This window comes from Miniopterus schreibersii (assembly GCF_964146895.1).
Source record: "Miniopterus schreibersii genome assembly, chromosome: 5".
In the NCBI taxonomy this organism is placed as follows: Eukaryota; Metazoa; Chordata; class Mammalia; order Chiroptera; family Miniopteridae; genus Miniopterus; species Miniopterus schreibersii.
The window spans coordinates 64950396-64965337 of NC_138106.1; the positions used below are offsets into that span (position 1 = coordinate 64950396).

The 14942-nt window shown below is 35.1% G+C and overlaps 1 protein-coding gene across 2 annotated transcripts in view; it reads left to right on the forward strand.

The window, feature by feature from the left end:
* The window catches only part of TBC1D23 (TBC1 domain family member 23), a 51214-nt gene that overhangs the window by 25206 nt on the left and 11066 nt on the right, over positions 1–14942 (forward strand). For both annotated transcript variants that reach the window (XM_081137734.1, XM_081137735.1), the window contains exons 6-14: positions 1704–1828; positions 1914–1960; positions 2828–2931; positions 4224–4346; positions 5515–5607; positions 7600–7770; positions 10541–10583; positions 12610–12719; positions 14610–14749. In XM_081137734.1, coding sequence (XP_080993860.1) covers positions 1704–1828; positions 1914–1960; positions 2828–2931; positions 4224–4346; positions 5515–5607; positions 7600–7770; positions 10541–10583; positions 12610–12719; positions 14610–14749 — 956 coding nt within the window. The remainder of the gene's footprint in view (positions 1–1703; positions 1829–1913; positions 1961–2827; positions 2932–4223; positions 4347–5514; positions 5608–7599; positions 7771–10540; positions 10584–12609; positions 12720–14609; positions 14750–14942) is intronic.

Genomic DNA, 14942 nt, shown 5'->3' on the forward strand with positions numbered 1-14942 from the left:
ATTCATATGTTGCCATTAACTACTTATTTGTGTTGAAATGAGAAACTATTGCCCGGCCAGAGTGGCTCAGCCACTGATCATTGACCTGTGATCCAGGATATCTCGGTTCAGTTCCCAGTCAGGGCACAGGCTTCGGCTTGGTCCCCAGTGAGGGGCATGCAGGAAGCAGCCAATGACTGTCTTTCATCTTTGATGTTCCTATCTCTCTCTCCCTCTCCCTTTCTTTCTCTGAAATCAATAAAAATATATAATTTTTTTTTTTTAATTAGAAATTTATTTTTTTTTAGCATTCTAATACTTAATAGAGGTTTCTCTGGTCATGTCATGCCTAGGAAATGCCATTTCTGTTACCAGAATCTGAATTAATACTCGGTGCTGGTAGCTGATTTTAACTGAGTACTGAAAACTTGTTTCTCTCCACTTGATGCCCCAAATAGTTCATTCTTGCTACTAGTATGTCTATAGAATGGAGTCTTTTTTATTTGATCATGAGATGAAACAAAACTAACTCCTAAACCGAGAACCCATAGCTGTGAGCAGTGCAGTGGTAGCTTTAGTTTAGCTAAGTGAGTTTAATGATGACCATATATTGCCATTCTGTATTTGCATCTTCTAATCTGTATTTGTAATAGTAATTTTTTAAACAGCAACAAAAACATCAGTAGTATTATGTACTTTAAAAAGCTTCGTGGTCAAATACAATGGCAGTTACATGGGCTGTGACGTCTCAGGTCTTTATTCTAGTCTGAATACCACCACTCACTAGCTCTGTGAATTTGGGAATGTTATTCAATACAAGTCTGTTTCTTCACCTATAAAATGGGGAGAAAAATGTCCTTTTTGAAGGCCTGTTATGAGAATAGTTGAAATAAAGAGATATTTTAAAAATAGAGATATCTGATACTGTGACAGTAGCTTAGTACCTGGAACAACTTATATGTGTTCTGGCACTAAATGTATGTATTTCTGTTAGCTGCCTTTAGCCATTAGAAATGTTTTAAACTTAAACCTCTACTGGAATTGTTTTTGTATCTAATGAAAATGGAAAGTATCACTGAATTTGTGCAATTTAAAACACAATTGGGCTCTAGAGAAACTTATACATTAACAGTTTTTTTATTTGCAAGAGAAAACCATAGAGCTTCTGAAACCTACTGAGGGATGTAAATGTCTCATCTATTTCAAATGATATACAAGTGAGCTTTGGGAACAATTCACATTTATATTGTCATTAATTTTTTTAGGTGCTCTTAAATTACCATGTTTGAGTCTCACAATTACCTTGTAAGTTAGATACTGTAATAATTATGTTAGTTATCCTTTGAGAGCTCAGTGGGTAATTATGTTAGTTATTATATTATGGCAGATATGTGTAGTTACTTTAGATATTCTAGGTTAATTATCTCTCTCTTCACAACAGTGTAAGGAGATCGGTAGTAGTATTACTTTTTTTTGGAACAAAAGTAGAAATGGAAGCTTTAAAGTTTGTTTCATGCCCTAAGTCAGACAGCTAGTACATGGCTTCATTGTGCTTTGAATTCACATGTTCTGACTTTGGATTCCATGTATCAAAGTTAAAGTACACATTAAATTTCAGGTGCAGATAATATGATATACTGATACTGATGCATTTGCTTTAATACTTTCAAAAAAACAAGTCTTTTCTAATGGTTTATATTTGTCATTTCATTTCCTGATTCCAGCTTGGAAGCCTTTTTGCATGTTACTGTCCCATTGAAGTCACTGAGGCAATATGGGATGGATATCTACAACAAGCAGATCCATTTTTTATTTATTTCTTAATGTTAATAATCCTTGTTAATGCAAAGTAAGTATCAAGTTGGTTAGATTTTTCTCCTCTCTATTCTCAGATGCTTTGTTAATATTTAACGCATTTGATTCTTTTTTTACAGAGAAGTTATTTTAGCGCAGGAGTCTGACAGCAAAGAAGAAATTATCCGTAAGTAGCATTTAATGTAAAGAAAACATTTCACGTCACTTAATTTCTTAAACTCAGTTTCCTCATCTGTAAATTTAGATTAGTCTAGAAGAGCTCTGAGGTTCCATTCAACTCTTACACACTTTTCAGGTACAAACCTTGGAATATTTTCCCTAGCTTTGCTATCATTCATTCATTTATGGGTTTTTATTTTTATTTTATTCTGTTCCATTTACTGTTTCTTTGGTTTCATTGTTCAAATAAAATACCTTGCCCTTCCCTCCTCTCCCTCTCTCCCTCCTTCTCATTTTCTCCCTCCTTTCCTCCCTCCCTGCCTCTCTCCCTTCCTTCCTCTCTTACTCTCCTTCTCGGTCTTCTCTTCTCTCCTGCCCTCTTCCCTCCCAGCCCCCTTCCTTCCTCAATTCACCTTTCAACACTCTGCTTTCCTGGTGTCTTCATTGTGAAACCTTTGTTCTCCTTTTGGGCTCTCCCCACTCTAACCCCACACAGCTTTTTTATTTTCTGTCTACATTGCCTGGTATTTTGTACTATTTATATTACAGTGTTTATCATGCTACATTTTAATGGTTTATTTTAACTTCTCACACAAGAAAAAGTACCTTAAGTCAGGAACTAGGCTAATTCATCAAGGCTAATGAATTTGATTTGATTGCCTGACACCATCATTCACTAGCAGAATTGCATTAACAGTTTCAGCTCCTTTGGGAAAATCCACTTCTCCCCAGTTTTAAAGGCATCACTGTTGAGATTCCATTTATATAGTTTTTATTATTTTGAGGACATTCCAGCTTTGATACATAAATAATGTTCATTATATTCTTCGCAAACAATTTTTTAAATGTTGTTATATCTATAATCCTATTTCAGAGTTCTTGGAAAAAACTCCATCCAGTTTGAATCTAGAAGATATAGAAGACCTTTTCTCTCTGGCTCAGTATTATTGCAGTAAAACACCAGCTTCATTTAGGAAGGTATAAGACAAGAAACGGCCAACTATTCAGTATTTCACATTTTGCACATTGTTTTACATTGTATTCATTTCAGTTAAAATACTCTAGGCTTGTGTTCTTTTCTGTCTTTTCTTATGTCGCAGTTTTGTGTGATTGTCTATAATAAATACTCTCCCTAGTGGAGGAACAGACAGATTAAAAAAGATTGTATGCAAACATGCTACAAATCATCTTCCCTCTACTCTGATTATTAGTTATTTCTGAACATTAGAAAATTGACTATATTTTCTAAATTAGTGCTCTCTTGACTTGAAAAAGTATATGACAAAAATCTGATGGAGCATGTATAATTATGCCTTCTTTATCTGGAGTTCAGCCTTGTACAACCTTACTGATACAGAGCTGTCTTATACACTAAAAAGGTCACTTAGCTCCTTAGAGACCTAGAATCTTTCTCAGACCAGACAAGTGCATTCAGGAGAAAGGACACCTGATTAGAAGCATGAGTGGTGTGAGCTCCTAGAAAGTAAAACTTCAGGAAGCAAAAGCTAATAGTGGAGGAAGCATAGAAGTACCTTAACAGCTAGTGTGGCACACAGGTTTGTCTGTGACCTCAGGTGCCCATGAGAGCATTAATTGTCTTTTTTTGAGGCATTCTGCCATAGTAGTTGCTAATTGGTAGCTATGTCACTGAAACATCAAGATGAGGTTAAGTTATGTTCAGTATAGCATGTTTCAAAAGTCAGGTAAGAGAAACCTTGAAACTAATTAAAAAGGAGATTTGTTTCGTTTCTAGGGACTAATTTCGGCTGTTTTAATAATTGCCTTATGTAGATCACCTCAGTTCCCAGCCATGCTGAGTAAGTCAGATGGTGGGATAGTGGTTTAGGATACTGGATGAAAGAGAAGTCTAGCATTGGCTAATTAGAGTAGACTCTACTGCATAATCAGTGTCTTACATAATTTATGCAGTTCATTTATGCCATATTTTTGCTTTTATTATATCAAATTATGAAAAGTGAGTAACCAATTTTAAAATTTAGTATTCAGCCATAGGTGACAGTTTAGAAAATAACTTTGTAGAATGTGCTATTTCTTTCAGTTTGTGTGAACTCTGACAGGGGTTTTGTATGTAGTCTTTTTGTAGCTTTTAGCTTATAAGATTTAAGGTGATATATTAAGTTTTAAAAATCACATGACTCAAGGGTGTTATATAATTATTTTATCTTTTATCATGGTATGTTAGTATTTTTAGGAAGAAAATTTGATTTTGTTTTTTCTTCATAGTATTTTCAAATTTCCTCTCCACACAGGATAATCACCATCTGTTCGGTAGTACTTTGCTGGGAATTAAGGATGATGAGGCAGATCTGAGTCAGGCTCTTTGTCTGGCCGTCTCAGTGTCAGAGATCCTTCAGGCAAATCAGCTGCATGGGGTAAGTAAAGAAAACCCACAGTCTTGTCAGAGGATTGTCCCCTTTAAATGCAAGGAACCAACATTTCCTCTCTATTGATTTCTACAAAATTAATTTATTACAAAAATGTGACTATTTTGCTTTTTTTGATGATTAATGTGCTAAATCTTCTGTCCAGATATTCGTTTTTAAACTACCAGTGTTGGTATTATTTTAGTTGTCAACAACTAATTATTTTTGACACCAATTTTTGTAAATTGTTAAACCTTTTTCATTTTAGCAAAGCAACTGAATGGTGTACAAAGTACTTAAAAGAGTGAATTTAGCATTTAACAGTTGCATCTGAGTTGTTACACAACTAAGTGAATAACATGGTTAAATGCCATAAAGCACATAACAAAGGAGAATTAAGGAACTATACCATAATTTTCTATTTATTGCTTTCTTCATGAAAATGTAAGGACCCGGTTCTTCCAGTATATGTTCTTTATTACTAGTATTGCAACATTTATCCGTGTGTGTGTATTTGGAATGTGGGGTGTATTTCCAAGGAGGGAAGAGAATAGACATGGGAAAATGCCTCTGACAGTAAATCTTTTTAAAACAATTCACATATTTTTCTTATTAGAACTATTACTAAAGAACAATTGAAAATATGTAATCTAGTTTAATGAGACCCATAATTAACTTCTTCAGTTCAAACTTGCATTGCAGAACCTCCCCTCAACCCACCAAAAACATTTAGTTCTTATGTGAATTGAATTGTCGATAAGTTTGTGGATTTATTTGTAGAAACAGGAATTGTATCTAGTATTGGAATTGGACCTGTATTTATAACTATATGTTTTTTTAAAAATTGTTTAACATGATACACATTTAAAAAATTAAATTCCAATATACTATAATTAGTTTTTTAGCTCAAACTGACATTCTCCTGCTACATATTTTAAGACTTTCTGGTCAAGAACGATATATGTAAAATATTTTAACTGTTTAAAATGTATGCAATTTTTTAGAATCTTGAGGTAATTTTTTTGCATCTGTACTGATTGGGTCCTCCTGATTCTATGTGAGATCAATTTTTTAATAAACCTGTTCCCCCTCCTTTGGTTAATTGTTAATATTATATTGTGTAAAATGTAACTCTTGTGTCAAATTCCAGTACATCAAGAAATTATTTCTTTCTTAGGAAGGAGTCCGGTTCTTTGTGGTGGATTGCCGTCCTGCAGAACAGTATAATGCTGGGCATTTATCAACTGCTTTCCACTTAGATTCAGATCTGGTTAGTATAAATGCTTATTAAGTTTTTTTTAATTAAGAGAAGAAATCTTTTTTTTAATTTAGCTTATCAATATACATGTACCTGATTTAGGGATGTTTTTATTTCTGCTTAAGGAGGGAGTCTCTGCCTGCTCTTATGATAAAAGTTTTGCTCTCGGGTTACCTTTTCACCCAGGACACCCTTTGGCATTCTAAAGGACAGATGAAAGCATTGTTGGCTATGGCTTACTGTTGCTTACCATTGTTATGTCAGTGAATTCTAAACTTCTTACTACAAACTACCTGAGGTAGCACTTAGCATAGTGCTTTGCACCTAGTAAGTACTTACAAATATTAGCTCTTTTAAAATTGGGTAATTCTAAAAGTTTTTACTATAAGCTTTATTTTCCATCATGAGTACTTATACATATAATACACTAATATTTAATAAGGGTAGTGTCTGGCATATAGGTGCTAAGTTGTTAAAATTGCTATCCTTGGGTTACTTTAACTGAGGAAGTAGATGAAATAAATAGTCAAATATTGTTAGAGATGCTTAGAGCAGTTGGAAGACCTGGGACTGACATCATTTAAGCCCTTCTAGGGTTGTTTGAGCCTCAGGTATAGGGAAGACAGAAAGAGTAACCACTTTTGCTGAGGGTGCAATCTGCCCTCTTCTCGGCTTGTCTGAAAAAGTTGATTCAAAGACAGAAAGGGCATGTAGAAGGGCTTAGGTGATATTGAGAGGAAACTCTTGGAAAATGGAGGTAATCAACCCAGAGACTGTCGGGTACTGTAGGTAAAGAAGGCAGTCCTAGCTGGTGTGCATCCTGAAAGTGAACTCTGTGCCTTTCTCTTCCTTGATTCGTCCAGGAAGACTTAGATGGATTTAAATTTACTCAAGTGATTTATGAATACTTGAATTAAAAAAAATTCAACGAGAACCTCCAGACTTAACTATTAACAGCGGGCTTAATCTTCCAGACCTTTGCTATGTGTTTACGTATTCCTTGTTCACTTTTTCTCTTTTTCACTTGGCAGTTCACTTGTTTTTTCACTTAACAGTTTCTTAGAGATGTTTCCATTTGAGTATATTCTTTTTAATGGCTGGAACAGATATACTATAACTTATTGTTTGATTGATGTACATTTTGGTGGTTTTCAGTTTTCTTACAATAATTAGTGCAGTTAACATACTTACACATACATTGTGGACTTGTGCAAATATTTCTGTAGAATAGGTTCTTCAGAGTAGAGTTGTTGTGTTGAGAGGAGTGGGTGTATAAAATGTTACTAGAGACTGCCACATTGCCCTTTAAAAGACTGAATCTTTACCCTTTAAAACTGTATGTGAGAATGATTGTTTTCTACCATCAGCATTATTGGACATCACCAATTATTTTTTACTTTAAAAGAATATTGGGTGAAAAACTGGTAATTACTAGTGATGTTTTTGTGAGTGTGCTGTTTATTTCACAAATTGCTCCTATGGTTTGTCCATTTTTCTATTGGATTTTCACTGTTCTTTTTTAAATGTAGCCCCAGTATAGTAATTTCAAAAAAAAATTATAGTTATTGGCATACTAAGTAGTACACAGCTTGCCATGTAAGTGGGAATAAAAAAATATAGCTTGTTTTCAATGTATTGTTTGTAGTGATGGACCATTTCACTCAGTGTTAAATTTTTCTTGTCATGACACCTATTTAAAAAATAAACAATAACCACACTTTTTTCTAGTAGAATGTTTTCTTTGCATAATGGTATATCTGTACCATGGACCACTATACAACTAGTTTAATCTCTCAGTGAATTTTCAACTTTTGTTTTAATATAGGTACATTTACACGTATTTCTTTTTTCTTATCCCAGGAATTTTATTTATAAGAGCCTTTTGTTTTTCTTAGTTTGGCTATTGAGATGCTTTATTCTTCCCCTGGAAAAATATTTCAGGTTTTGCAAATGTTTGTGAAACACAGGGTTGGCATGTTTTTAATTTTTAAAAAAATTGTCTAGATGCTCCAGAATCCATCTGAGTTTGCACAGTCAGTAAAATCCTTGCTGGAAGCCCAGAAGCAGTCCATCGAGTCTGGCTCCATCGCTGGCGGGGAGCACCTCTGTTTCATGGGCAGTGGCAGAGAAGAAGAAGACATGTACATGAACATGGTCCTGGCACACTTCTTACAGGTATGCTGACAGATCATTTCAATTTTGCTCTGTCACTGCTATCACCTTTAAGAAATTCGCACAGGTATTTTTGTGCTGTTATCCACATTGTCAAATTTATCTGTATTTTTTTCTTTACAGCTTATATATTTTGTGTCTTGCCAAGAAAAGTCTCTTCCCCAAGTTAGCTTGCATGCTTCTCAGGTTTACTTTTTTGTGTTTAAGTCTTGAACCATCTGGAGTGTTTTTCTGTGTAAGAAGTGAGATAGGAAGCAAAATAAATTTTTTTCTGGATAGCTAACCAGTTGTGCTATCAATTTGAAATACCACCATTTTATTTTTTTTATATTTTTTATTTTTCAAAAAATGTCTTTAAAATTATATATATGTGTGTGTATATATACACACACACACACACACACACACGCACACGCACACATGCACACACATATACACACATACATATATATATCTTTATTGATTTCAGAGAGAGGAAAGGAGAGGGGAAGAGAGAGAAACTTCAGTGATGAGAGACAGTCATTGATTGGCTGCCTCCTGCACACTCCCTACTGCAACCTGGGCATGTACCCTAACTGGGAATCGAACCACAATCTCCTGTATCATAGATTGATGCTCAACCGCTGAGCCATGCTGGCCAGGCAAAATACCACCATTTTAATATACTGAACTCCTCAATTCATTAGCATCTTTTTCTGGATTTTTCTGTTGCATTGATCTTTATGCTTATTCATGTCTTAGTATTTTTTATAATAGCTGTGTAATTCACTTTAATATATTCACTTTGAAATTGAATAAATATACATGCGTATTTATTCATGACACTTAGCCACCCTTTTTGTGTGTGTTTGAATATTGTCTTCAGTGCAACTAATCTGCATTTGTGACATTATGCAATCTATTTCCCTCCCTTCCCTACAAAGCCTCACTCAGTCATGGTTCTTTCTTTATAAAAATAGTTGTTTAGCCCTGGCTGGTGTGGCTCAGTTGGTTGGGCATCGTCCCATGCACGAAGAGGTCGCTGGTTCAATTCCCAGTCAGGGCACAAGCTCAGGTTGCAAGCTTGATCCCCAGTGGGGGGTGTGCAGGAGGCAGCCAATTGATGTTTCTCTCTCATCGTTTTTCTCTCTCCCTCTCCCTTCCTCTCTCTCTAAAACCAATAAATAAATAAATAAAACTGTATTTAAAAAATAGTCATTTATTAAGTATTCTTTGGTAGTTTACACATTAAAGTCCTCATTTTGCATAACCCTGGAATCAGAAAGACAATGGCATGGTGTTGCATGAGCCGCTCAGTTTGGTTCCTCTCTGTTCATACTGTATTTACTAGGAATCAGGTTTGAGGAAATTAGTCTAAAAGATAGACTCCTTGAAAGACAAAATGAGAGAAGTAGCGAGGTATTTGGGGGAGAGATTGTAAGATAATTTTGTACCTTGTTAAAGAAAAGTTTTTGGCCCTAGCCGGTTTGGTTCAGTGGTTAGAGCTTCGGCCTGTGGACTGAAGATCTTGGGTTTGATTCCGGTCAAGAGCACGTACCTGGGTTGCAGGCTGATCCCCAGCCCTGGTCTGGGCATGCAAGGGAGGCAACCAATCGATGTGTCTCTCACATCGATGTTTCTCTCTATCCACCTTCCACTCTCTGAAAAGCAATAGAAAAAAATATCCTCCAATGAGGATTTAAAAAAAAAAAGTTTTAGAAACTTACACAGAATAACAAATTGGGACTCAAACTCATTTTACTTATAACTTTAATCGTCCTATTCTAAACATGCTCTGATATGAACTATATATTATTGTGAGGGCTGTCCAATGGCAAGAATTTCGAATATTGTGAACTTTATTTTTATAATTCAAGTTCTTGATGTGGTTTTAGAAATTTTCCTCCCAATTTTTATCATAGAAAATTTCAAACAAATCTAAAAGTGGGGAGAATTGAACCCTATACATTTTTTATAAAGACATAATCACATTATTATTATTACACTTGATCATAAAAAAGATCCTAGTTTTCAGGTTTCCTGAATTTCCCAGGATCCAAAACAAGACATTGCACTTGGATGAAATCTTTTTAAGTCTTTAAATTTATAGATTTATATGTTCTCTTTCATAGTACTTTTCCTTTCATGTATTTGTTGAGGGGGAAAAAAAAGGTTACTTCATCTTATAGAGTTCCCACAACCTGGATTTTTGCTGATTGCATTCTCGTGGTGTCATTCATCAGGTTCTGTCCTTGGTATTTTCTGTAAACTGGAAATTAACTTAGATCTAGAGACTTGATCAAATTACTTTGAGGGGAGAGAGGAGGTCCAGGGTGGTGTTTACTTACATCAGGAGGAAAATACTCCCCAGTTATCTCTCTTTTTTGTATCTTTGTTTATCATTGTTTAAATCCATTAATGTTTAGTAGTTTGTAATCTGTCATGTTTTTCATAATGAGCTGTAATATTTGCTTTCATATTTCTTTTAAAACTTTTTAAAAACACTCTAATTATATCCAAAAATACAATTTAACTGATTTTGATTTGACTTTATTGCACTATTGGAACTATAACACAAATAAAATTAGTCTTATTAGAGCCATGAGGTTGTTCCCTTCTTCCCACCAAAGCACCAGACCTTACAATACACAAGGTAGATATATGTACCCCTCTGTGCCAAAGTCGAGAATGTTAGCATATAACCTTATGTTACATTTGTCAATTTTTACAGAATTATCAGAAGTTTTAATTAAATTGCATTTTGGCATAACTTAAATTTTATTTTCCATTACAGAAAAACAAAGAATATGTGAGCATTGCCAATGGAGGATTTATGGGTAAGATTTTAATTTATTAATCCCTTTGCTCCACTTTTTAGTGGATATTATATTATCATCAGAGCTGATTTGTAGTAACCAAGTTAGTTAATGGGTATATTCTCTCTTTAGTCATTCAGGGTTTTCAGAAAAGACCAAGGCTAGCAGGACATAAATAACAGACAAATATAAAAGGCAATTGAAATAAATAAATATTTAATGGAAGACTCTATAAATTGATGTGTTTAATTAGCATATATTTGCAAAAAATATTGTGAAGATGCATGAAAAACTGTCCACATGATTTGCCTGTAGGAAGTGAGCAGGAAGAATACTTTTCACTGTATACTCTGTCTACTTTTGCTTTTTAAATTTGTCTTGTTTTCATTTTACTTTTGAACTACTTGAAGGTATTAGCTGCTAAAAAGAATGTTGGCTCAGTGGAATAAAACAAATAAGCTGATGTGGAATAGAACAAATAAGCTGATATTTTCAAATCTACACACTGATATCTGGTAATCCAGGTAGTAAAATAATTGACAAAATCTGTGCAAGCAAATATTTAAGAATTTATGAAGAATTAGGTCATAGTGATAAGATTTAGAGTTTTTGTTTTTTACAAGAGATTACTTAAGGGGACAGACTTGCAACTAGTAAATAAGTCCTGGAGTACTAATGTACAGTACAGTGAAGTGAATATAGACAGTGATACTGTATTGTAATCATCAAACTGGCAAAGAGACAAGATCGTAATTATTCCCACCACAAAAAAGAAGTGGTAATTATGTTATGTTATAACTTAGAATTTTTGGGAGATTAGGACCTATTTTCTCTTGGTCTTTGTTGACATTAGCAAGGATTTATTATTATCTCCCATATATAATGGCCTGTTAACTATCTTTGAGGCTCGTACATAGAGTGATCTACAAAAGGGGTTATTTTATTAAATAGTATTAAGCAAGTATTGGCCTTAAGATATGAATCATTTATTTTCCAAGAAAAACCTCTTTCCGTAGCAGTTAATGCCTAAGACTGCTTTTTTTAAAATTATGGCAAAGATTAATTGATGTCTTCTTATGATAAAACATTAGCCACCGCAGGTTTTCTTTCTATTTTAAAATTAATTTGTTAATTGATTTTTTTTTTAATATTTTTTTATCGATTTCAGAGAGAGGAAGAGAGAGAGAGAGAAACATCAGTGATGAGAGAGAGTCATTGATCAGCTGCCTCCTTCACACCCCCTACTGGGAATCAAGCCCACAACTTGGGCATGTGCCTGACCAGGAATTGAACTGTGACTTCCTGGTGGTTCATAGGTCAATGCTCAACCACTTAGCCACACTGGCTGGGCTCCCTTTTTTTTTTTTCTTTTTTTTTTTTTTTTAATTTATTATTTGCATTCAGTATTATTTTGTATTCATTTCAAGTGTAACAATAGGTTTTCTATTAATCTTATGTCATTAAAAAATGTTGTTGAGGTTATCTATTAATACTTGAAAGATTACCTTCCAAAAAGGAAAATATCAAGTCTATATATACAGTTACTGTCACCCTTAGGGTCAATTAAGAAGAGTAATATGTGGCCCTAGCTGATTTGGCTCAGTGGTTAGAGCGTCAGCCCATGTGAAGGGTCCTGGGTTCAGTTCCAGCCAAGGGCGTATACCGCCGTTTTAGGCTCAATCCCCAGCCCTGGTTGGGCACGAGCAGGAGGCAACCAATCCATGTGTCTCTCTCATATCCATGTTTCTCTCTCTTCCCCTTCCACTCTCTCTGAAAAAGCAATGGGAAAAATATCCTCTAGTGAGGATTAAAAAAAAAAAGAAAAGTAATATGTGTGCAGAGGGCATTAGAAGGAAGGAGAAGAGGAGGGGAAGCCTGTCTGTGGCTTGGAGCCCTTTACTCCTTTTCAGAGGTGCAGAAAGAAATACCTGTGATTATGGATCCTTTTTCATTTAGCCATGATATGTTTATTACACTTCTCTCATAATGAATCTTCCCAAAAGGGCTTGATTTGTCAGGCTTTGTTTTTCTTCTTGTTTATTTTAAGCACTGCAGCAGCATTTAGCAGACATTAATGTGGATGGACCAGAAAGTGGATATGGCCATTGGATTGCTAGTACCTCAGGCTCAAGGAGCAGTATCAGTTCTTCTGTTGATGTAAGTGTATGTGTCAAATATGTCACCACATTCATATAAATGCCGGAACACGTACAGTGAGGAGTCATGTTATTGTGAGGTTAATGAAATGATGGAGCAGGTCTGCACGGCTACAAGCCTAGAGTGCAGGAGGTCTCCCTGCTGAATTCACATTTCTCCCTGTCCCGCTGCAGCTTGGTATCACCTTGTGACAGTTTTCTGCTCTAGCTGAAATATCCATGGAGATAATTCTGAGTTTTATGATGAGCTGGCTATCTCAAGTGAGCTTATTCTAGGAACCTCCCAATCAGCTTGGGCCAGGATAATACTGAGGCCAGTGGTCGAATTTCCTACATGTCATGTCTACTCCTCCCCACCACAAACTTAGATTAGAACTTTTGTTTACCGATATTTGAGAATAGGTCACACAGAGAAAAATAGGAACCCATTGCCAGTCCCATTAGTTTAATGTTTAGTTTTTGAGAAGTACATTACTGCAGGATTTTGCTATATTGGATAAATTCATATTTCTGTTCTATTTTGGAAATATTTGGGCAATAAATATTTTTTACTCTTTCAGTATTTAATTTCAGTCAAATTAGGTGTCATAAATCATTTTTTTAACAAGTAGTCGTCCTCATCTACCTAATAATTGTTCTTTAAAACAGAAATAGAAGGAAAACTGCAGTACAGAGGGATGGTTACTAGCTTCGGCTTATAGGTAGGACATACCTGGGTGTTCAGGCTTTATCTCTACGATTTATTTTCCTCATGATCTTCAGTAAGATCTTTGCCCCCTGGTTTCTTCATCTGTGCAGTTCAAATGGAAATAACAGAACTTTCCTCATAAGGATGACATGAGGGTTAAATGTGCAGGTGAATGTAAGGTGTAGCACCTGTCACTTACCTATTAGTTATGATAAAATTTTATTAGATGTATTAATTGAGGTTTATCTTCAGCTCTGTAAGTCAAAGCAAATTATTGTCAAATTATCAGCAAATAAGGCTTCTCTGAGAATTAAGTTTTCAAATTCTCTAAGAGTTCTTCATGTGAGATCACCATTTATTTAATAAACGTTTGCCATTTTCATTTTTCTTAATCCTCACCTAAGGACATGTTTTGAAAAAAAACTGATTTCAGAGAGAGAGGAAGGGGGAGAGATAGAGAGAAACATCAGTGTGAAAGCATACCATTATCAGCTGCATCCTGCACACCCCCTACCAGGGATTGAGCCCACAACCCAGGCATGCACCCTGACCGGGAATCGAACCAGCAACCTTTTGGTGCATGGGACGATGCTTTCGCTCATTTTTATAGACTAATCTGAGTTAAGGAAAGCTCAAAAACTTGATTGCTTTTGAATAAGGAAGCTAATTTCACACTCTACACATTTATATGTGCAATATATATCCTCATTTAATGGTTTCACCTAGTATACCAGTTTGCCAGGGCTGCCATATCAAAATACAATTGACTATGGGGCTTAAACAACAGAAATTTTTTTCCTCAAAGTTCTGGAGGCTAGAGGTTCAGGATCAAAGTGTTGGCAGGTTTGATTTCTCCTGAGGCCTGTCTGGCATGCAGATGCCACCTTCCTGCTGTGTCCACACACGGCCTTTTTTGTGTGCAGGTGCACCCCAATATCTCCCCGTCTTCTGTAAGGACACCACTTATATTGGATTAGGGCCCACTCATATGATCTCATTTAAACTGGATTACCTCTTTATAGGCCCTATTTTCATATACAGTCACTTTCTGAGATGTACTGGGCATTAGGACTTTAACATAGGAACTTAAGGGAGAGAGAGGAGCACAGTTCAGTCCATGACATCTAGGTAACCTTTAGCAGTAGTGTATCCGCTAATCATTTGGAGAGCAGTTCTTTAGAAATTTCTTTTTTTTTTTTTCAGGGTGAATCTTCTAATGGCTTAAATGATAGAGGAATGAAATCACTAGTAAATAAAATGACTATTGCTTTGAAGACAAAATCCGTTAATGTCAGGGAAAAAGTTATCAGTTTTATTGAGAATACATCGGCTCCTGTAGATCGGTGAGTTGCTTGTACGATATGAGTTTATGATGAGTAATTAAAACTAAAGAAAAGTATCTTACAGTAAATTATTATTTGAGTTGAATGTGTTCTAGAAAAGGATCATAAAGTACATTTTTTATTAAATGGTTTCAGATTTCATTGTAATTGTGAGATGTGCTTTATTGCTGTAAAATTTGTCTACAAATTGCTT